At 40.2% G+C, this 24,606-nt stretch overlaps 1 protein-coding gene across 9 annotated transcripts in view; it reads left to right on the top strand.

Moving 5' to 3' along the window:
- Positions 1–8,967: 8,967 nt before the first annotated feature.
- The window catches only part of USP25 (ubiquitin specific peptidase 25), a 142,860-nt gene continuing 127,221 nt past the window's right edge, over positions 8,968–24,606 (top strand). For 5 of the 9 annotated variants that reach the window (XM_074034198.1, XM_074034197.1, XM_045389182.3 and 2 more), the window contains exon 1: positions 8,968–9,419. Coding sequence is in view for 3 of the 9 variants with exons in the window: in XM_045389182.3 (XP_045245117.2) it covers positions 9,375–9,419 (45 nt within the window). In the remaining 6 variants the exon portion in view is untranslated. Of the gene's footprint in view, positions 9,670–9,786; positions 9,897–24,606 lie in introns of those variants that run through there. The other 4 variants (XM_074034199.1, XM_065541482.2, XM_065541484.2 and 1 more) reach the window with 3 other exon arrangements.

The raw sequence follows: 24,606 nt of genomic DNA, 5'->3' as shown, positions 1-24,606 counted from the left end.
AATATTAAATCTTAAAGTTCCAAAATAATCCACAACTTCATGTCTCGCATCCTGGGCACACTGGTGTGAGGGGTGGGCTCCCAAGGCCTTGGACGGAGACTTGGTGGTTTCTGTAATGGGTTGGAGTCCAGTGACTGAGGCTGTTCCAGGATGAGGTTGTATGCCACTGGGGACAGTATAATTCTGGGACTGGAGGGTGGAGGCCCTGATTCCACACCCCACTACGCGTTGCCTTCATACAGGCTCTCTGTGGGGGTTCCAACCCACATTTTTGCTTGGCATTGCCTTAGTAAAGGCTCTCTACAGTGGCTCCACCCCCGCAGCAGACTTCTGCCTGGGGCATTCAGGCTTTCCAATACATCCTCTGAAATCTAGCTGCCAAGCCTCCATCATTCTTGCATTTTGCATGCCTGCTAACTTACCATCACGAAGCCACCAAGGCTTATGGCTTGTGCCTTCCAGAATGGCTTCTCAAGCAGTACCTGGGACCCCTTGAATCTTGACTGAAGCTGTAGCAGCCAGGATGCCAGGAACAGCATGCTGGGGTGGCATAGGGTAGCATTACCCTGGGCCTGTCCCCAGAAACCATTCTGTTCTCCTAGGCCTCTGGAACTGCTGGGCCTGTGATAGGAGGGGTGGCTCAAAGGCTTTGGAAACACCTTCAGGGCCTTTTCCCCATTGTCTTTACTATTGGCATCTGACTCTCTTTTATACATGCTGATTTCTCTAGCAAGCTATTGCTCCACATTAATCTTGGAATTCTCTCCTGAAAATTCTCTTTCCTTCTCTATCACACAGCCATGCTGTGCATTTTCCAAATTGTTATGCTCTGCTTCTCTTTCAGTCATAAATCCCAACTTTAGTTCATTCCTTTGCTCTCATATCTGATCATAAGCTGTTAAAATCAGCCATGTCACTTCTTTAAGGCTTTGCTTAGAAGTTTCTTCTGCCAGATTCCTTAAAGTTATCATTCTTAAGTTCAGTCTTCTACAAAGCCCTAGGGCATGGACACAATGCAGCCTAATTCTTGGCTACTGTGTAACAATGGTGACCTTTGCTCCAGTTCCCAATAAGTTCCACATTTCCATATGAGGCCTAGTTAGCCTAGCCTTCACTATTCATATCTCTATCAGCATTTTGGTTACAACCACTTAACCAGTTTCTAAGAAGTTCTAAACTTTCCCTCATCATCCTGGATTCTTCTGAGCTCTCCAAACTCTTCCATCATCTGCTTTTTACCCAGTTCTAAAGCCAGTTCCACATTTTCCGGTATTTTTATAGCAACAACTCTCTGCTCAGTACCAATTTTCTGTCTTAGCCCATTTGTGTTGCTATAAAGGAATACCTGAGATTGGATAATTCATAAAGAAAAGAGGTTTTTATTTGGCTCACATTTTTGCAGGTTGTATAGGAAGCATGGCACCAGCATCTGCTTCTGGTAAGGGCCTCAGGAAGTTGCCAATCATGGTGGAAGGAGAAGGGGAGTCAGCGTGTATAGATCACATGGCAATAGGCAAGCAAGAAGGAGGTGCCAGGCTCTTTTTAACAACCAGTTCTTAAGGGAACTAAGAGTGAGGATTCACTCACTCCCAAGAGAATGACACCAAGCCATTTACAAGGTATCTGCCCTCATGATCCAAAAACCTCCCACCAGGCCCTACCTTCAATATTGGGGATCAGATTTCAACATGAGACTTGGTGAGGGCAAAAGAAACCATATCCAAAACACACCAGCTGGTTTACAGTGTAGAGGGTGTAAGTGCAAAAGCTTTGAAGCCACACAAAACTCCTACTTTGGCTCAAACTGGTTTAACAGGTTTGGGTTGTGTGCCCTCAATCTATTTACTTCAACTATAAGCCACAGCTTCTGTTTCTGTAAAAAGACTGTAATAATTCCAACTTTATTGGATTATTATAAAAATTAAATGATAAGTGTAAAGTGCCTAGCACAGGTACTGGCACATAGCAGGTATATAAAATATAGTATCTGTCCCTAAATGTATCACATTTTCCCACATCTCCCTCAAAATAGAAGGCCTAGAATAGCCATTTCAAGTCACCTGACAGTAAGACCAACCTTAGAGAGAAGGTTCTGAAATTAAAACTCATGGGGTCTAATTTTAAAATATGCTATTCTATTTTTATATATACAGGATTTATTCAGCCGTCATTCCTATATATTTAATGGTATTTATAGTATCATAGTTGAACCTGAAAGCTATGGTAGATTTGAACAGAATTATCCAATGAACCTTCACATTAAAGAAATTTCATGAGTTGTTCTTGATGACAAACCGACCAAACTAATAAGCTAACGCATTTTGGTTACAACCACTTAACCAGTTTCTAAGAAGTTGTAAACTTTCCCTCATATGAATATGATAATCTACTCATATCTCATTTTATAAACTGATTATCATAGTCATATCTCATTTTATAAACTGATATTAAATATACTAAACATACTGAAAATGTTTACTTAAAGCCTAGACAGTAGCTATTCATTTCAAATTATTTCACATTATAAACTCATTTCAAATTAATTCAAATTGAAAGTTCATTTCAAATTACAAATGAATTACTTATTTCAAACTACAATTTATTTCAATTATACTTAGTGAGCACCCATGCTGTTAAATGTCATCGTGCAGAATCCAAAAATGATAGCATTTCTGCCTAACATTTAAGTTTTTTTTTCTTTCTATTTGCTAATAGCATGGTTTGCCTAGAAATAAATTTCTGATTTCCTATATCTCCGGTATGTGTTTTTTAAAATTGAAGACATCGACACCTGAGGTTTGTCTTTTCTACCCTATTCAAGAGACAATACAACTAAGTATCAAGAGTCTGAAACTAAAGTAGCTGCCTAGGAATTACTAAACAAATTCTTTTGTACATGATCTGATATTTTAAATTGTACAGAAATATCACTGGAATAGTCCCCTTCTTAGACTGGCAGATTTTTGACCTGACCTCGCTTAACCCTGCTTCTTGTCTTTTCTTCCTAGACTTAGAACGTTCAATCCCAACTAATTTTTCTTGGTGCTCGTCTAACGATTTTAATTTCTCAACTTACAAGTCACAAGGAAGTCCTGAAAAAATAGCAAGAATGTGCTAACATTTATTTAATGCCTTGTGCCTTAAAGTATTCTAGGAACTTTACGTGTACTAAACCATTGAGTCATTAACGTAACTGTATATTATGATTTTCATTTTACAGATGATGGAACCGACACAGAGAAAATAGGTCAGGAAGGGTTGTGTCAGAAAAACAGAATACTCTCTAGGTAGTGTTGGGGCTGAGAAACCAACACCCAAAAATATGGCACTCTGACATGCTGAGCTAAAGAAGAAGCCTCAGTGTCTCTCTGACCGCTCCTTTCCCCCATCTCTCATTCTCTGTGTCTTCCAAAGCACAGAATGAAGTTGTTCTCTGAAGTTTCCTTCTCTCTCTAAAGTCTGGACCCACATAAGCAGAAACAAACAAACAAACAAAAAAACCCTATGAACCCTTTTCTGAGTTTTCATGAATTGAATTCATATCATAGAAAGACAGGCTGAAGTTTGTCAACACACTTGAACATACACATGTCACAAGCCATTGTCTTCTCTGTGGACCCAACGGGCTTTGTACCGGCCATTGTACGTCCTCTAAGTCTACTGACTTCCTCTAAAAATCATTTTCTATCCCCCAAACTCCTTTTTCCCTAAGAGCAAGGGTATATAACTCTCTGGACCTCATAGGGTTGGGAAGTAATTGCTGTGATTTTCCTCTGTGTGTAGTAATACAAATTCATATGCCTTTAAAAAATTAATTTGATTTTTTGTCAGTTGATCTCAGCCAATCTTCAAACGATGAAGCGGAAGGTTTCCGTTTACCCCTACAGTGGTTAAAACAAGGAATATTTATCCGAAGAATTTGTTATATAGGCAATGAAGAGCTGAAAAGTCAAGCAAGGGCAGTGAGTTAAGCCAGAGTTTACAAACATCAAGAAGGCTTTACTACCCTTAGCTTGGAGGGAGGATGGGAGGATGCACAGTTTCTAAATCTCAGGGACCTACCTCACCTCACTGGGAAGACCTGGTATCAGGCAAGGGCATTCTGGCAAGAGGTGAAGCCATCCAAGAGACACACAGAGCCCAAAGAGATGCCATCAGAGGAGAGAGAGGAGAAAGAGAAAGAGCCTGGCCTTTCCCTTTCTCTTACCCTCCAGGACCTTTCCTTTGCCTGTTATTAGCCGAATCTGTTTCAAATCCATCTGACTGACGAGCATGAAACATGCAGGGATAGTCTTCTCTGTGATTCACAGCAGAACAACAGACGCTCAAGGAATCAATCGTGTAGCAAATAGGGACTAAGGCTTAAGTAACTTGCCCAAGATCACAGAACTAGAAGTCCCTGAGTTGTTCTTCAGGGATCATGTGCCCTGAACACGGGAGAGAGGTATTGGAAATTGACATTAGTCACATTCTGACACGTGGTTTTCTCTGCCCACATATATCACAGGATAATTTTAGGGAAATGTGTGCCTCCCACTGTGGAGGGAGAGACTTTGTGTTTTGAGTATAGGTGAATGGACAAAAAAGTGATGAGAAAAGGTTTGGGGCCTCCAGGCCATTTTCAGTGTGCAAGTATAACTTCCGGCCTGTTCAAGGTAAGTGAAAGCAAATGATGCAGAAAAGAAATACAGACTTTTGCACAGGCTCTCAGTTGATAAATTGTAGCTGTTTCTCCACATAGTCCTTACTTCCTAAGTAGACTTTGCAAAGCACATTAGAATAGATTGCTTTTCAATGCACAGAACTCTTTTCCCCCAAAAACGATTCAAATTGGAAGTGCCAATACTGGCAGAAAATGTGTGCAGGTACTATCCTTTAACATGCTAATGCATCTGTCACCAATCTACAAAGTTACAGACTGGGGCATGAAAAAATATATTTGACGGCACAAAAGTATGAAGCATAGGATTAAGTAAAACAGATTGAATATGACTGTTACGGGCTGAATTTTGTCTCTCTAAAATTCATATTTTGAAATCCTACCCCCTAGCACTTCAGAATGTAACTACATTTGAAGACAAAGTCTTTAAAGTGGTTATTAAGTCAAAATGATACCATCTGGGTGGGGCTGAAATCAAGTATGATTTATGTCCTCAGCTGAAGATGAAGAGATACCGTGGGCACACATGGACCATGGGAAGAGGCAATGAGAGGGTGGCCACCTGCAAGGCAAATAGAGAGGCTGCAGGAGAAATCAACCCTGCTGGCACCTTAATCTTGAACTCCCAGTTTCCAGAGCTGTGAAAAAATACGTTTCTGTATTTTAAGAAACCGAATCTGTGGTTATTTTGTTATGGCAGCACAGACAACTCATACAATACCAAAGAGGCGACATCTAGAAACCCTTAGAATGTGAGGCACTATTGAGGGCTGGGGAAACTAATAATGACACACTTTGTCATATAGAAAAATATGGCTGGGCTGCCAGGACCACAAAGCTATCCACTTGGAATGAGAAGTTAGAGTTAGATGTGCACCGTAAAAGCACAAGTACATTTGTTTTCTCTCCTTCATGGCTGCCCACTTAATTCAATAAGCATTTTATTGTGCATGTATTAGGCAGACAGTATTCTTGCAGGTTGTAATCTATGAACATCAGATGGCTGAATAGTACCATTATGACATCATAGAAACCTCTTCCTTAAATGATTGCTTATTTATTTATTTATTTTTGCTTTTTTTAGACGGAGCCTTGCTCTGCCACCCAGGCTAGAGTGTAATGGCCCATCTCACCTCACTGCAACCTCTGACTCCTGGTTTCAAGCAATTATCCCTGCCTCAGGCTCTGAGAGCTGGGATTACAGGCGCCTGCCACCACATCTGGCTAATTTTTGTATTTTTTAGTAGAGACGTGGTTTTGCCATGTTGGCCAGGCTGGTCTTGAACCCCTGACCTCAGGTGATCCTCCCGCCTTGGCCTCCCAAAGTGCTGGGATTACAGACATGAGCCACCATGCCCAGCCTGCTTATTGTTTTCTTATTGGTAGAAATAAAATTATCCCAGAATGCCAACACTCCTAAAGGAGGAAAATAATTCAGATCCTCATTGTAGTAGATTTAAAACCACTCTTTTGTAATGGAAATTATCTAACTCTGCTGCAGGGATTCAACAATTCTTTGTTGACATGACTGTAATCCCAGGTAGCTACTTCAGAGGCTGAGGCAGGAGGATCCCTTGAGCCCAGGAGCTCAACACCAGCTAGGGGGGAACAAAGAAAAGTCCTACAAATGTGTTTCAGCAACATGGTAAACTTTTGGTATCCAGAAATGGATTTTTAAACCCTTTCTAAAGAAACCGAAGGCAGAAGAATACCAATTTTCTTGGTTGACATATAAAATACAATACTGAGTATTGCTAGAAATAACATTTGACCCAAAACAGAAAAATAGTCTTGGGGTTTGTCTCAGTCTATTTTATGCTGCTACAACATAATATCTATAAATGGATAATTGATAATGATCAGAAATTTGTTGGCTCACAGTTCTGGAAGCAGGGAAGGTCAACAAGGAGGGGCAGGCAATTGGTGAAGGCCTTCTTGCTGTATCATTGCATGGTGGAAGAGCTAAGAGAAGAGGGGAGAGAGAGAGGGAAGGAAAGGAAAAGAGAAAGAGGCAAGAGTGAGCCAAACTAGTCCTTTTATAAGCAGACTGCACATTTGTGATGGCACCATTAATTAATTCATGAGGGCAGAGCTCTCATAGCCTAACCACCTCTTATTAGGCCCCACCTCCCCACACTGTTGCATTGGGGATTAAGCGTCCATCACACAGTTTTTGGGGGTATACATTCAAACCACAGCATTGTTACACACAAAATATTTCATATTATATGAAATATGTCACTTAACATTTTTACCTGAATGTCAACAACATACAGTAATGCAGCAGTTTAGAAGTTATTAAATAATACTTTGAGGATATATAATTCCAACAAACATGCATATTAAAGCTGACTCATACAACATAATTGTCATGGGGCAAATTTTAAAAATGAGTTAGGAAATCCCAGTGATGGGTTTTCTGTGCCAATTTATCTCAAATTCTCAAATTTCTCTAATTATTCATTCCAATTGTAAGCCTTCTAAAAAGGAATGCCTATGAGAAAACTTGAAATTTTCTTCTCAATGTTCTTCAATACAACAGTTAAAAATATTTAAAGAAATGCTGAGTAGGTAGGAAACCATCAGAAGTAAGCTGAAAATGAATGGTCTCGGGCAAATAGTCCTACCTTATAAAAGCTCTATTTGATGATTATCTACTGTAAGATCTTTTTTTTTTTTTTGTATGGAACTAAAACATTTAACTCAGAGAAACATTGTATTGCCAAATTCTTGAAATTAAACTTTAGTATCTGGCAATATTTTTCCCCCCATGGTACTAGATTACTAGATTTTTATGTTAAATTTAATTTTCTTAAATTCAAATGTATGAGCCTGATTTCTAAAAAAAAAAAAAAAACCAAAACCCTAATATAGAGAAACATGAAGTTAGTATATAAAAAAGAGAAGAAGAAACTTGGTCTATAAAGGAAGAAAAATGGGTTCTAATAAGCTCTCTTTAAGAGGTCACCCTTCTTGGGTTTCAGAGTTATAAAAAAATTGATACATGGGATTAGAGATGTGACAGTATTCCTAAATTTCTGTTTCCAACCGTTTCAGGACTTTTCAATTCCTCTGGAAAAGATGTAGGATATTAATATAATAAGATTTGCAATTTGTTAAATATCAAATGAGTCAACACATATGAAGATTCAAGGAAAAGATGACAACAGGTGGTTCAAGACATTCGAGCTGCAGATCAAAGATGGATGTAAAGTGCACATAACTGTTACAAAGCCTTAAGAGCTACTATTATCCGTGATTATTAAATAACACCACATACTATTTCAATTAGCATTTACCAAGCTTGCTTTCCTTGTCATTGGATTAAAAATTATACCAGGATTTTCAAGTGTATTCTATTTGTGACAATATGCATTGATAACTTCTTTCCCCACACTGCTGCACTCTCACCTCCGTTCCCAGATTAGCTCCTGGAACTCGAGATATTTTTGTGGCTAGAGATTGCTTTCTTAATGTTAGGTTTTCCTTGCAATTCCATATATAGTCAAGTATTCCATGCATGGTAGTTAATTGTTTGCTTAATTTGGCAACTGGGATATTAGAATTATGTATCATCTAGGCAGTGATATTTTTGTAAGGTTGTTTGCTACATATATCCTATTTCATTTATATTAAGTCTTGGGAAAATAAACTTTATTTTTCCAGAGCCTAGCAGTGACTGACACATATTCGAATGAATGAAGTAGATGGAAAATGTCTATATTCATTTACGTAATGATTAGTTAAGGAGAAAAGTACTTCCCAGCATAAAGATTTCTGGCAATCCTTTGCTTATTTGACTTTTCCCTTCAGGCAAGTTCAAGGCTTGTGAAATTCCTAGAAAGGTGAGGGGAGAGAACGCGTGACACAGAAAGAGGCCGCAGTTCGGGACCCTAGGTAGTTTTGGGACGTTATGGGCATGCAGGGAAGTGTTTGCTTTGGAGGCTTTGGGCAAGCTACGGATCCGACAAACCCTGGGCGCAGGCAGGAACACTGCCCTCCGGCCTCCAGCCGCGCTTCGCAAAGCCCAGCGCCAGCGTCGCGCAACCTGCCGCAGGGGCGGCTCCCTGGCCGGGCAGCCGGGCGCGCCCTCGCCCCACCCGGGAACGCCGGCCCGCGCCGGGAGGGGCGGGGCTCCATGGCGGCCCCGCCCCGCCCCGCCGCCCGGAGGGTCACAATGTAGGGTTAGGGCGGCCGGCGGGCGGGGCTCTGCGGGGGAGGAGCCGCTGGGCGGGGGCGGGGACGGCGCGTGGGGGAGGGGAGGGGAGGGGAGGGAGGAGGACTCACAGAGGGAGGAGGACAGCGCCATTCCGGGCGGCCGCTCCCTCCGTCCCCTCTCTCCCTTCCCTAAAGCGGCCCGCGAGCAGCGAGCCGCCAGCTAAGGAGCGCGCGAACGCGTGACGCCGCCCGACTGGCCCGCGCTCTCCCGCGCCCCGGCGTCCTCCGCCCGCTCATGGCCCGGGCCGCCGCGGACGAGCGGCGCTGAGGCGGGCCGCGTGGAGACGTGGGGCGGCCGCCGTGGCCCTCGCAGTCGGCGCTTCGCCGCCTGCCCGCGGTGCCCGCGCACGCCGGCCGCCATCGCCTTCGCGCCTGGCTGGCGGGGGCGCTGTCCTCCCCGGCCGTCCGCGCCGCTCCCTGGAGCTCGGCGGAGCGCGGCAGCCAGGGCCGGCGGAGGCGCGAGGAGCCGGGCGCCGCCGCCGCCGCCGCGGGGGCCATGACCGTGGAGCAGAACGTGCTGCAGCAGAGCGCGGCGCAGAAGGTGAGGCGAGCCCGCGAGCCGGCGGGCCCCACTCCTCCTTCCGACGGGCTGTCCTCCCCCGCCGCGGCCGGGCGCCCCGGCCTCGCCGCCGCCGCCGTCCCCGGCTTCCTCCACCGTCACCCCCCGCCCCTGCCCATCGCCTCGGGGGCGTCGCGCCCAGTGCCCAGCTGCGTGTGGGAAGCAGAGTGTAGTTTGCGGGCTTCAGTCCACTTCCTTCTGCCGATTGTTTTCCCGTAGCAGACGGTGCCAGGTATTGAGAGCGACCCTCACATTCCTACAGTGCTCTGTGTGGCTTCTTAATGAAACTTTATTCTCTCCCCTTAAATAAGAAAGAAGAGCCAGTTGTCATCCTTTCTGAACCCATTTTGTCTTTCGAAGGTAGTAGTGTTACAGGCCTGCTGTTTTGCAAAACGGTCTCCAGCAAAATCGAATTACCTGCCTTGCGGGGCAGTCGTGTTGACCAGGTGGACTCTAGAAGTAGGTGATTTGCTTGGTTTCTTTTCCTTTTAAGGTTTCCCTTTTTTCTTCTTCTTCTTTTCTGCTTTTTTTTTTTTTTTCAATATGGTAACTGTCTCTAAGAGAGGAAACCTTTCTGGCCATGTTATTCCAGGAATCTTTTGTCCCCTAAGTTTGACCTTGTTCCTTCGTTCACTCTTTACTCTTGCATCAGTCACACATTCAAATGGTCACTCACTAAAGAAAACCATTTAAAAAAAACTGTGAAGCTTTGTATCTTTAAAGTGAATAGTGAGAGATCATTCTGCTATTTTAGACTTTGCTTTCAGAATCTTAAGTGCACTATCATGGCTTGCACCATATTCTGAAGAGTAGTTGGCCATAATTTAATTTTTTTTTTAAATTTTTCATTTGCGTGAAAAGCATTTTGGGCAAAAGGGGTCAACCGTGCCTTAGTCGTGTTGGAATTACGGGGACAATTAGGGTTTACTGTGATCAACCACCAGAGTTGTGTTTGGTTAATCTGGGTGAGTAATGAATGCCCCGCCCTGGTGTAGTTTTGGTGTAGCGATATTCTACCTGTGCTTGACTTTGCAATAAGACCTGTTCTAAAATGGGCTGTCTACATACAGCCTGCTAAATTTTTGCCTTGAGATTATTTTTAGAATTTTATGATACTGCTTTAAAGTAGTCGAAGATACTCAAGAAGTTTGGAAAGCAAGGATAGTGCATTGTTATTTTAGGCACGTTGGGAAAGTTTTTGAGACTCGTATGTTAGTTGATATTACTGGTAAAGTTAGAAGGATATTGCACACTGCACTTTATTTACGGTGAAATAATTCAAGACTTAATAATGAGAGTTTAAAAGAGTTTACTTCCTAATCCTCCCTATTCTATTTTGAATACCTTCAAATTTAGTTTTTAAAGACTTAAGGCTTACGAAAGACCATATGGTCATGTGAATACTAAGCACTGTTTAATATGTATGGTACTATTTGTTTATAATTGTCTTCAGTGTTGAATATTAAAGTCTGTTTCAAAGTGAGAAATACGAATTTTTCACATCTCCTAAGTTTGAACAATGGGAAGAACTTTGTAAGTTTGGGATTTTTTTTTTTTTTTTTCATTTGATTTTGACTGAACTGCATTAAGTAACTGCAGGCTCTGTTGCATGGTTCAGAGGTTATGCATAAAATTGTAGAATCAAGAATCAAGTTAACGAAAATGATCTTGGCTGTCAAGTCCAATTTCCTACTTTAATTAATCCCCTCCCCACACAAAGGGAGTAGTTAATTCAAAATATCATTATGATGTTATTTTTAGTATGGGTGTGTTTTAGATCATTTCATTGTTATTGGGGATTTTTTTTTAGAGAAGCTTTTATACTTCCATAATACTTAGATTGTTTTACAAAAGAAACACTTAAATGTGTTTGCTTTCCATATTAATACACGATTGCTTTATTACTCATATTAGAACTATTTAAAAATATTTATATGGATATAAATAAACCATCTACCTCAATAAGTTGACAGATTTAAATCCATCAAGCTGGTAACCAGGAAGCGCACTTAAAACTGGTAACTAGGAAGTGAACTTCACACTTAGAAGAAACAAAAGTGAAAGTCTGTTTTTACTCAGACACTTTATGGATTATCTAAAAGGAGAGGTGTGTAGTGTATATTGCATAGCCAACATTTTAGCCAGTTTTCTTCTCACCTTAAAAAATTGTGTGTACGTATATGTTTTTAAATTTTAAGTAAATAGTTGTATTTTGGTAGTCGGAATGGTTTCTTATATTTTCAAGGGTTTTTAAACTTTTATTTTGCAGATGGATGTAAGTTTTTTTTGTTGTTTGCAGCACCACACTACACAAAACTTTCATGGTTTTTTGGTTCACCTATAGAATTCATCAGTCTTTGTCACAATGTAGGATGATAAGGCAAGGGGCTGCCTTTCCCTTTTGATGTGTTCTTTGCTTGATTGCTGGAGTTTGGCCAACCCAGGGACTTATGAGATGTAGTAAAACTGCAGAAAGCTGCTTTTCTGAGGTTTAAATATTTCAGATGAGGTGCAGTTGGCAGCAGATTAGTTAAATCCTGTGATAATTTTGGTTTTGGACATGTATCTTCAGCCTTTATGCTTCATATTTACCAAAGTGTAGGAGCCTTGATACATAGATTCAAGTTCCAAATGAGGATACTCCATGGCGGCCCCACCCCCCCCCGCCCCCCCCCAGCAATCTATCTAAGCAGGTGAACAAAGCTAGTATTCTTTAGGGCAGTTATTATTGGGAGGAGGTTTGCTCCCAGGGACCAAATTAATTTCCAAAGTGAAATGAACAGGATACTATTTATATTAAATGTATCCTTCTGAGTTGAATAAAATATATTGTTTCACTGTAGGGCTTAGAACAGTTCTTTACACATAGTAGGACTGAGCAAATATTTGATGAATGAAATAAGTGAATGGTTTCCAAAAGGAATGTAAGTACAGTACTTAGTTTCCTAACCGAATCTCGAAATTTAAAAATTATTAAGAAACAATGAGGCTAGGCGTGGTGCCTCATGCTTGTAATCGCAGCACTTGGGGAGACTGAGGTGGGAGGATCACTTGAAGCCAGGAGTTCAAAACCAGCCTAGGCAACAAAATGACACCCCGTCTCTTAAAACAAAACGGTCAGGCCCGGTGGCTCCTGCCTATAATCCCAGCACTTTGGGAAGGTGAGGCGGGGGGATCACGAGGTCAGGAGTTCGAGACCAGCCTGACCAACATGGTGAAACCCAGTTTCTACTGAAAATACAAAAATTAGCCAGGTGTGGTGGCACACGCCTGTAATCCCAGCTACTCAGGAGGCTGAGGCAGGAGAATCACTTGAACTCAGGAGGCAGAGGTTGCAGTGAGCCAAGATCATGCCACTGCACTCCAGCCTGGGCAATGGAGCAAGACTCCATCTCAAAAAAACAAAAAACCAAACCACAACAAAACAGAACAACAAAAGCTTGGAAAACTGTTCATGCTAGGAGAATAGGCAGTGGTAGTGAAAGAATGTGGGCTAGATCTCAACCACCTTTTTGTCACCTTGGGCAAGTCATTAAGTGCTTCTGAAGGTTCTTTTTAAACATTAGTATGATTAGATGTGAGCAACTTCTTTAGATTCGATTGTTTAATGGTCCTAAGCAAGCGTTCTGTATAGGGAGAATAAAAAAGAAATAGTATAGCATGGAGGCAGAGGAATCTAACAGATCTACAGTCAACTTTCACTGAATTCCTCAAAAGATGAGGGTTAGGTGGGAAGGTTGTCATAGATTAAGCAAGTTGAAGAGTTAAAACTTGGAAAACAATGCAGGCTGGATTCAGGGTAAATTTCTTAGTTAAAATAATGTGTATTTTCCAATTTAGGATTATCTAAGGTTATAAAACTATACCATGCAGCATTTGATGGTTAACATTACTTAAATCACTTTAAATGTTACATAAAGGGAATATTCTTTATTAGGAATCAGTTGATTATCTTATTATTAGTATAAGACTTGATTTGGGCAGAGAGATAGGTTTCCAGCTGTTTATTCCTTTTCTTATTCTTTCCTTTTCACACCTGATTTTAACACATATACTCACATTGTATCCAGCCTTTTAAACGAATTCACATCATTTCTAATAAATATTCTGTTGATTTTCTTCAATATTGTATGTATACAGTCCATATCCTTTACAAATACTTAATATTCTGATCTCTTTCTTGTCATTATTTTTACCACTTATTACTTTAAGTTTACAGAATGTTGCTACTATTTATGTTAGTTTCTATTATATAGTTTCCTTATAATACGGAAATTTTCATACATTCCTAAGTTTTATAAATGTTTCAAAACTGGATTTAGATGTGGACAATCATGTCTTTTTTTGCAGTGAATGATATTTTATATGTCAGTAATGTAAGAACCATTTGTACATAAGATATATGAATATTTACTATATAATCTGTGTAAGGCACTGTGCTGAGTCTTCTTACAAACTTTTTTCTTTTAATCTTCCCAACCACCTTATAAAGTGAGTACTATCTTTCTCCTTTCTGTTGAAGCTGAAGAAACAGTATTGGAGAACTAAAGCAACATTTCATCTCGAGTATGTATTAAGGGTCGGATAAACTCAAAAGTCATGTGATACACAAGCCCCTGCTCTTAACCACAATGTTGTATTGTTTTGGCTGTTCTTGAATTCCTGATAAAACCCCATTTGGGCATGTTGCTTTACTATTTTAATGTATTTCTACATTTAATACAATAAATTTAAACCTAGAATTTGGTATATAATTGGCCTTCTGTATCCACAGGTTCTGAATCCCTAGATTCAACCAACTGTGGATTGAAAATATTCTGGGAAAAAAAAGCGTTGTTGCATCTGTGCTGAACATGTACAGTCTTATTTTGGTCATTACTCCCTAAACAATACAGTATAACAACTATTTATGTAGCATTTACATTGTGTTAGGTATTATAAGTAATCTAGAAATGATTTAAAGTATACTGGAGGATGTGTGGATGTGTAAGTTACAGGCAAATATTATACCATTTTATATAAGAGACTTGAACATTCGCAGATTTTGGCTTCTTTGGGGGTCCTGGAACCAGTCCTCCTTGGATTCTTTAATGAGATTGGTTACAAAGTTTGGTGTGCCTATGAGGGCTATTAAGATAAGGTTACCTCATAAAATGATTCTGTGTTTTCCTGTGCTTTTGGAATTGTTCAGTGTAGGATTATGTTGAGTCATTCAAAATTGATGGTGTATGATCCTTTTTGATTTGAAAAATTAGATATGGTGCAGTTGGTACTTGTTACTTGAAGATTTGCTGAACGTGACTGTATCAGGGCTGAGTTGCTCATTTAGAGCAAATTTTAGGTAAAGTTTCCAAATTTTGCTTATTGTCTTTTAAATTTTCTATGTTTTCTAGGGTCAAATTTTAAGTTTTATAGTTCTATAAAATTCTAAATATCATTTAGGTTTCTGTATTTATTGGTCTAAAATTTTCTCCTAAATCTGTGTGTGTGTGTGTGTGTGTGTATAGATACGTATATAGACATGCCATTTTTTAAATCTCTGCTTGTTTTGTTGTCAATTGTGTTTGCCAGATGCTGATCTTATTTCTTGCTTTTTTTTTTTTTTGAGACAGGGTCTTGCTCTCTCACCCAGGCTGGAGTGCAATGGTGCAGTCTCAGCTCACTGCAACTTCTGCCTCCAAGTTCAAGCAATTCTCCTGCCTCAGCCTTCCAAGTAGCTGGGACTACAGGCATATACCACCATGCCCAGCTACTTTTTGTAATATTAGTAGAGACGGAGTTTCACCCTGTTGGCCAGGCTGGTCTTAAACTCTTGACCCCAAGTGATCAGCCTGCCTTGGCCTCTTGAAGTGCTGGGCAATTTCTCTTTGTATTTTTAATGGATCCAATCCAAACTTTTATTTTTGTCTTTTAGAATTTAACCATGCACATATGATGATAACTAATAAATTTAATCTTTTTATTGTCATCTGATTATCCATTTACTAGTCTTGTTTTCTCCATTCAGTTTTGATGGATAGACCAATTTTTGTATCACCACCACCACTCTTGTTTTTAACGTTTTCTTGTCAATTTTGGCTCTTTTAATTTTAAACAAATATTTTTATAAAATTTTGGTAATATAAAACATTAATAACTTTTTTCGATAATATAAAAAATTAACTTTTTCCTCCACCCGTTTGCCCCAAATTAGGTAAGACATTTTAGCATGTTTTTTCTTTTAGTATTCCTAGTTTTGTTGGGATAATATAGAATTGCATTCTAGGTGACTGAATTTTCTTAGTGTTGCAGATGCATTATTAGTGGCTAATTGGTTTTTTAAAATTAACTAATTTTAACTGTATTTTTTGGTCTGTTGTATAATGCTTTTTGATGGTTTGCTGTCACTATGCTTTTTTTTTTTTTTGGCAGATAAATTAACTCTCTGTATTACCTTGTAAGATTTTACTCTTTCTTTTTAAGATTTCAGAAATTTCACTAGCATGTGTTTATGTATGTATCTTTTTAATGGTCCTGCCTAGGATTTTTGATCTGAAATCTGTGTTCTCAGGAATTTTTCTCCCACTATTTTCCTCCTCTTCATTTAAAACTACATTATTTGGATTTTATACATCACTTATCTTTCTTCCTGGCTTCAAATGTTTCTTCTCTCCCTTTTTGCCGGTATGCTGTGGTAACTTTTTAGTTTGATTGTCTAGATTATTATTTTTGTAGTGCCCGTTCTGTATTTACTACCCTTATATGTGGTCAGATAGTTTACAAAGAGTTTGTTTTTAATAATATACATTTTTAGTTTGGTTCTGAAGTACACATAATTGAATTAAGTTTACCAGTTGTCTCATGATCAGCTCTTCCTGCAAATGTTTTCATTTATTTGTTTAAATCGCTTATTTTAAATAATAAACACACGAACCCCCTATTTAAAACAGAAGCTGGAACTTTGATAATAACCTATATCCCTTATCCTATCCCTTTACTTTCATTTGAGATTATCATCTTGAATCCTCTATTCATCTTCCTGTTGATTTGTTGCATCTATATGAGTAGCTGAAGGTATTTTTTTTTAATGTTAGTTGTTTTAACTTAAAAATTTTAAGAACTTTTTCCTGCTACAATATCTAGAAGGTTCATCTGTATTTTTAAGAGTTTTAAAGTTATATTTGCAACATTTTAGACCTTTTTTCATCTGTGCTTGAGTTTTGTATATGGTACGAGGTAGGGATACAGTTTTGTTTTCACCATATGCAGATTGAGTCTCTCATATCCAAAATGCTTGGGAGCAGAAGTGTTTTGGATTTTGGACTTTTGCTTCCCTTCAGATTTTGGAATATTTGTATTTTGCTTACCTGGGTTGGGTAAATATCCTAAATTTGAAAATCTGAAATAAGCCAGTGAGCATTTCCTTTCAGCATCTTGTTGGTGCTCAAAACATTTAGAGTTTTCAAATTGTGGAGCATTTCTTATTTCTGGCTTGGAGTTTTGGGATGTGTAACCTGTAAATGATTTTAAAAATTTCTTTTGTTAACCTTGCTTTATTGAAAAGTTAATGCTCTCTTCCACTGAATTGATATGCCATCTTTGTCACATATACAAAAGTTTAATGCAAAATGTTTTTTTCTCTTTCCTTGACTGATTCTTTTTCATCAATCATTTTGTGAATATCATCCTGTATTCATTGTTGTTGCTTTAGAATAATCTCATACTGGAAAAGAAAGTTCTTTTGACTTTGTTCCTTTTTTTCAGAAGTGACACTTGACTTTTCCTTAGAAATTTTAGAATAATCGTAGCAAGTTCTCTCAAATCCTCTGTCTTTTTGATTAATTTGATTGACTCTGTAGATCAATTTGGGATTATTAACATCTTTATGATACAGGATGAGTAGGGTATACTTGTATTTTTGTTAGGTCATGTTTAATATCTCTTGTATGGTTTATAATTTCACAAAATCATTGTACATCTTTTAGGTATTTGATAATTTCTGATAACTGTTACATGGCAGTGCTTTTAAAAATTTGTTATTGGTGTATACAAATGCAGCGGTCTTTTGTATATTAATTTTGTATCTAGCCACGTTGCTAAATGTTTCTAATACCTTTTCCAGAGACAGTTTTTTACTTTCTGTGTAAAAGATCATATCATGATTAAAAAGTTTTATGTATAATTTCAGTTTTTGTGTGTGTACTTTCATTTTCTTCCTGTACTAGCAAGTACTTCCAATAAATACTGATTAGAAGTGATAATGAGTATTTTTGTTGTTGTTGCTGATTTAAAAAGGCAGTTACCTACTTTTGTACCTCATGCATTTCTGAAATATTTACATGTGTTAGTTGTGCAGACTTACAAAGTAGGTTCTGTTTAACTAAAAGATACTGTAGTATTTTCAATTGTGATGCTTGCATGTATTTTTTCTTTGGGTACTGGTGATCTTTGTTTAAGCTTTCACCTTAGATACCCTGGATGTGGTGGTGGAGGGGTGCTGGTAGTTTGTCAGTCTCTTCTCTATCTTCCTAGGAACTGTAAAGTCAGGCAGGGCACTTTTTTCCTGTATTAGTCGCCTTCACTAATTTCCTTCTCCAGAGGCCACTTCACAATTGATTTCTGCCCTGATGTGCTTAGAGTAAGGTGGCTACAGGGTCTTTCTTCCCCTGACACTGGCATAATTTTACTCTCTAATGTCATAGAATTACTTTAAGCCCTGACTTGCAGCAGTGGCCTGCCTTTTTCCTACAATATAATCATTGATTTTTATTATGTATGAAGGACCAAATTTGGCTTGTGAAAGTGAGTTTAGGAATGTCACTATATAATGTGGGCAAGTAGATGATGTGAAAGTTGGATTTATGAAAGGGTGAGGCCTTGCATTTATTTTGGCAGACTTTAATTTCCAAGGACATCATTCTTGTCATGACATTCTGTTTTATGTATGTGATAAGTAATTTTTCAGTTTTTCTCTTTTTTGCCCCTTGATTAACTCTGCTTCAGTGCAGACCATCTGCTTTATTTTTAGTTTTTGGTTCTCTGAACTGCTGGATATTTTAAATGTCCAGCAATATTTTCCTTAGTCTTGTTACTATAGGTTTAGATCAGTTTCTTATAATATGGTTTTTGTGGAATGTCTTAATTATCTGTAGTGCTTGCTAAAAGTGCAGACTTCTGCGCCTCACCCTGGACCTATTGTTTCAAGATGTTGAGGGTTGGGCTAAAGCATGCTTAATAAGAATCTCAGATTATTCTTCTATACTTAATGTTTGAGGATCACTGGTTGAAGTTAATTAGTATTCTTAAAGATAAAAGTGCCTTTAGCACTGTGTAAATTGACTGCAGGGTCCTTTAGGGATTGAATTATCACAATACACCAAATTTAATATGGAAGCAGGGTCTTTGAACAGACATTGTTTCTTTTGTTTCAGGTGTTTCTCTCCATCAGTGCAGCAACATGTTTCCTTGTAGAGGAGCTGTCTCCTCCCTCAGGCTTTTCTGGCCAACGTTTCTATGGAAACCCAAAGCTTCAGGTGGCTAGGTGGGATACTTGCCCCCTCTTACTCCTGGGGGCGCAAATAAGTTGAATCGATGCATTAAGGAGTTGGAAAATGATTGTACATGCTAAAGTTGTAATCTTTGTGTTTCTTTCTGGCTTTTTTTTTTTGGGTGTGTGTGTGTGTGTGTGTGTGTGTGTATTTGTATATGAATAATTCCTATAGGATTTTTCGGGGGGGGGGGGCTAACCATAGCATATGAAAACTTATGAACAACTTAAAGAAGTATATTAAGATTTCTATTCTTTGTACCATTTTAGACATGAAATAGAATATCTATTGTCCTGGAAGTTTCCTTTGTTCCTCATTCGTACTCTCCCACTTTTCTACACCACCCCCCGCCCCCACACTACTGCTGTCTTGACTTTTTTCAAGTTAGTGTTATTGTGGTATGATTTACACTGAAAGTGTGTAATTTGATGAATTTGGCCATACAGAACATTTCTGTCACTCCACAAAATTTGTCCTGTATCACCTTTCTCATTAATTATCAACACCCTCGTTATTTCAGACAACTGTTGATCTGATTTTTATTACTGTACATCAGTTTTGGCTGTTCTGTGTCTTCACATAAATAGATTTGTTTATACAAAATTTCTTTTTTTTTTCTCGCATCTGGCTGCTTTTGCTCAGCAAAATGCTTTTGAGATTCAGCCATGTTTTATTGCATGTATCAGTATGTTTCTTTTTACTGTGGAGTAATATTGTATAAATATTCTCACATCTGTGTATTCATGTACCTTTTGATGTACTTTTGTTTTTTCCCCCAGTTTTTGACCCATATGTAATGTTGTGTGTACATTTGTAAGCAAGTCTTTGAGACGTATTTCTGTTTCTCTTGGGCAAATACATAGGTGTAGAATTGTTGTAATACTAAATTGTTATCCAAATCAGTTGTATCATTGTACATTCTTATTAGCAATATAGGAGAATTTCAGGTGGTCTACATTTTTGCCAACACCTGGGGATTTTTAATCTTTTATGTTTTAGCCGTTTAGTGAATACGTAGTGTTAACCTCATTGTGATAGTAATGTATATTTCCTGAATGACTAATGATTTTGGACATCTTTCATGTGCTTGTTGGCCAGTTTGAGGATGATTTTTTTTTAACATTGCTTCTCATACATTATCCAGTTTTAACACTCCTACGTAATAGCAATCACAATAGCTACATTCTTCCAAGTCTTAAAATGGCAAAAATGTCAGAGATGTAGCTAAAGGTAAAATGCTCCAGGACCAAGTGCTAATATGTTCACAAAACAAATTGAGATTGCACAATTTTTTTTTTGTTTGTTTAAACTAACACCTGATAAAAAGGTACATTGTTGAAAAATAGGAACTCATTTCATCATGCCTCAAAGTAAATATTAACTTTATCTCTTTAACAATTCATTGCACACATATACAAGAAATCTTTATGATGAGTATTTTATTACACAGGGTACAAAAATAATTTCACATTTTAGTTGGGTTGGAAGTTTGAAAAGAACATGGAGCAGTTGCAGGGGTGGGATGAACTGTGGCGAGGTAAGTAAATTGGACAGAAATTGGGCAGAAAGATAGTTCCTTTTTTTTTTTTTTTTTTTTTTTTTTTTTACAGTTTTTCATCTGTCTGAAGACAGGGAAGAAGAGGAATCTGAATTGGAAAAACTCCACTCTATGTGTTGGGTTTTTGTTGTTGCTGTTCAGTCTGGAAATGGGTGCTGTGTGGTGAGGGGTCATTAGGTCATAGGGCAGAATTGTCTGCAGAGCTGGGAGCTACATCCTCACGGAAGTGGGACAGATGTATTGGGGAGGGGTGTGCAGAGAGGAGCCAGGAATAATGTACCATTAGTGGCCAGGACCTGTTATGGTAACACCGATGTGCGAACCAACTGTGCATTCACATATAGAAAAGTTTTGTGTCTTAATTCATGCCAGAATACATGCATAATCAAATGTCTCAGTTAAGGTGGAGCTACAGAAACACTGGGCTGAAGTTCTGGGGTTTTCTTTGTCTTCGTGTGAGGCCTCTGGGCTGGGTCTGGGTGTCTCATCAAGAATGCCCTGAAATTTTCCCATGGGGCCTTGGAGAAAGGCTTTGGAGCTGGGCAGGGCTGAGGATGAGCACGGAAGAAAGGAAACAGGAAATGGTCCACTACCTCAGGTTTAAAAATCCTCCATTTTTGGAGGGAAGAAGTGACACAAGATTTTATCGGTGCCAATTCCCCAGCCAGAAACCTCTAAGGCCAGCAGCGCCTCTGCCCAGGCTTTACTCGCACTCACTGGGCTCGCTCTGCCTGCTGGGCCCGGCAGGCTGCTCTCGGCTGATCCCCAGCCCAGATCCCACGACCACTGCCATTCCGTGCTCACCCCATGGTGGGACCGGGTGTACCGCATGTGGGTGCCACAGCTCGACTCCCGCATTGAGACGAGAGGAACGTGGTGGAACCCAAAAACTCGGAGACGCAGCAACCGTGGAGCCCCAAGCGGGTGTGATAGCTTCTGCCTGGGGAGACCCGCCCGAGGTCTGAGCCACCTGGGAGTGCCGCAGCCCTCTCTTGTTCCTGGCGCTCACGGCTCAGTGGATGGGGATGTTAGAGCTTGTTTGTTCCTGCTGCCCACGGCTTTGCGAATGGGGGTGTATTACAGCTCTAGTCTGGGGAGTGCTGAGGTTTGGGCCCCCAGAGGTGTCGCAGCTCATTCCTCCCATAGTCCAGCAAATGGGAGTGTGTAACAGCTTTTTTCATGCCCACCACCTGCCGCTCCAGGAGCCGGCCAGGTGCGTGTTACAGCTGTTTTCGTTCCCGCTGTTCGGCGAGTTCTGGGTTTTTGTCCTGTGACCTAGAATAACGAGGGTACGTGGACTCCAGAGAGTGAGCAAGGCAGGGAAGAATTTTATTGAGCAACAGAAAAGCCTTCAACAATGAGAGGGGATGTGAAGTGGATAGCCTTCTGTGTGAGAGGGGCCCTGAAAGCTGGTAGCTTCAGGGGCTGGTAGCCGTCTTTGTAGTTGAATCCAGAATTTTTTTTAGATTTGGAATGAGGAGATGGCAGTAGGTAGCCTTGGAAAAGGCAACATTCAATTGGTTTAAAAGCATTATTCAGAAAGAACCAATTGGGAAAGAGGCAAAAAGAAAATAAGTTTTCACTCCAGCGGTGGACTTTATCTAGAACTGGCAGCTTGGTGTTCAGGCTTTAAACTGTCTTTGGTTTGAAGGTCGGGTTTCACCAGGGACCCGTCCCTGCCTGCCTAGGAATTTGTCTACTGTGGCTATCAGAAACAGCTCTGCACAGGCCTCTTAGGGTCAGTGGACACTCTCTTTGCCAATTTTGGTAGCATCATGCAGAACTGGCTTCTGGGCTTCTTCCCAAAGGAGGCAGGAATTGAAGTCCTTAGAACAGTGGAACTCACAGAACTGACAGTATTCCCATTCTTGCTGGGTGGCGTCAGGAGGAGAGCACCAGTGTACCTGAGCATGTGGAACTGCAGCTGAGTAGCTGTAAGCAGCATATAAGATGACCCTGGTCAGTCCTGTGGTTTCTATGGTGTAAAGTGGGTAGGGGGTCCAGGCCTTTGGGGTTACAGAGATCAGAGCTGCTCCCTCGGGTCGTGGGGGTCTTGTGCTTGGAGGTGTGGTCCTAGGGCTGTGTGAACATTGGTGGGGTTTGGTGTTGCCATTAGCTTATTTTTGTCCATCTTGGTGTTGGCTTAGGCAAACCTTCGGGTCTGCAGTTGTTTTTTTGTTGTTATTTTTGAGACAAAGGTCTCACTCTGTCACTCAGGCTGGAGTGCAGTGGTGCGATCTGGCTCATTGCAGCCTCTGCCTCCTAGGTTCAAGTGATTGTCGTGCCTCAGCCTCCCAAGTAGCTGGGACTACAGGTGCACACCACCAGGTCTGGCTGATTTTTATGATGGGGTTTTACCATGTTGGCCAGGGTGGTCTTGAACTCCTGACCTCAAGTGATCTTCCTGCCTCGGCCACCTAGGGTCTGCAGTTTTGTTTTGTTTTGTTTTTGAGTCAGAGTTTCGCTCTTGTTGCCCGGGCTGGAGTGCAGTGGCGCGATCTCAGCTCACTGCAGCCCCCGTCTCCCGGGTTCAAGCGGTTCTCCTTCCCCAACGTCCTGAGTAGCTGGGACTACAGGCACCTGCCACCACGCCCGTCTAATTTTTGTATTTTTACTAGAGACAGGGTTTTGCCATGTTGTCCAGGAGAGTCTTGAACCCCTGACCTCAGGCCCACCCGCCTCAGCCTCCCAAAGTGCTGAGATTACAGGCGTGAGCCACCACACCCGGCCGGGTGTGCAGTTTTTGGATGAAAGTAAATGCTCTTCCAAGCATTTCTTGCATGAGCAGAAGAGTGGGTAGAATTCTCTCAGTTTGCTGTCTAAAGCAAGAGGGCTGACTAACCACTTCAGGGCTGCTGCCTCCGCCCTCACCACCACCCTACTCCCTCTCTTTCTCCTCTTTCCTATTCTCCCCTCCCTTCTCCCTCCTCCTTTTCCTGAGTGCTGATGCTGTTCTTCCTTAAGCTTCTAAGCTGGAGGTCTTTTATGGTATGGGCGAGGAAGGTGTGGGAGGCAGGCAGGCGATGTTGCAGGAGAGCTAGTAGGAACCCAGGGCCTCTGTCTTTTACTTATTGACCATTTTTATGTCTTCTTTTTGACATGTTAAGATTATTTCCCAATTTCTTAGTTGGGTTATCTTCTTGCTGTTGAGTTGTAGGAATTCTTTATATGTTGGGTGTGTTTTATCATGTGTATGTAATTACAAATACTTTCTCCCAATGCGTGGCTTGTATTTGTATTTTCTTAACAGTTTCTCTGAAGTTGAAGTATTTTAATATTGATTGTTTAATTTACTTTTATAGTTAGTACTTTACCCTTTTTCTTGAAACTTACTTTGTAAACCTTTTTTTTCTCCCTGTGTTTCGTGCTAGAAGTTTTGTCGTTTTAGGTTTATGGTCCATTTGGAATTCATTTCTGTGTGTGTTCTGAGGTATGAGAGTCAAAGTTCATTTATTGCATGTGGATATCTAACTGTCCCCGCACCTACTTTTGAAAAAGCTGTCCTTTCGTCATTGAATTACATTGGTACCTTTCTGGAAAATTAATTGACCAGTATGAATGGGTTTATTTTTGAATTCTGTTCCTTTCGATCCTTATGCTGTGCTATACTGTCTTGATTACTGTGGCTTTGAAATGTGGGTAAATGTAAGTTCTTCAACTTTGTTCTTGTTAGAAATTTGTTTTGGCTATTCTAGATTTTTTTGCATTTCCAAATACAATTCTGAAGCACTTTGAACAGTTGGACAAAGAGCCTGCTGGGAGTTTTGAGTGGGATTGTGTTGGATATATAGATTCATTCTGACTGTTTGGACATCTTTACAGTATTTTAGCCTTCCAATTCAAGAACAGATATATTTCTCCATTTATTTAGGTTTTATTTTTTAACAGTTTAGTTTAAAGGTCTTTGCATATCTTTTGTTAGAGTTGACTTTTTTGATGCTATCGTAAATGTTATTTTTTACTTTTATTTTTTTTGAGACGCAGTCTCATTTTGTCCCCAGGCTGGAGTGCAGTGGTACGATCTCGGCTCCCTGCAATTTCTGCCTCCCAGGTTCAAGTGATTTTCCTGCTTCAGCCTCCCTGG

The sequence above is a fragment of the Macaca fascicularis genome, chromosome 3, assembly GCF_037993035.2.
Source record: "Macaca fascicularis isolate 582-1 chromosome 3, T2T-MFA8v1.1".
In the NCBI taxonomy this organism is placed as follows: domain Eukaryota; kingdom Metazoa; phylum Chordata; class Mammalia; order Primates; family Cercopithecidae; genus Macaca; species Macaca fascicularis.
Note: the sequence above shows the minus strand (reverse complement) of the source record. Positions and strands in the feature narration are given on the sequence as shown.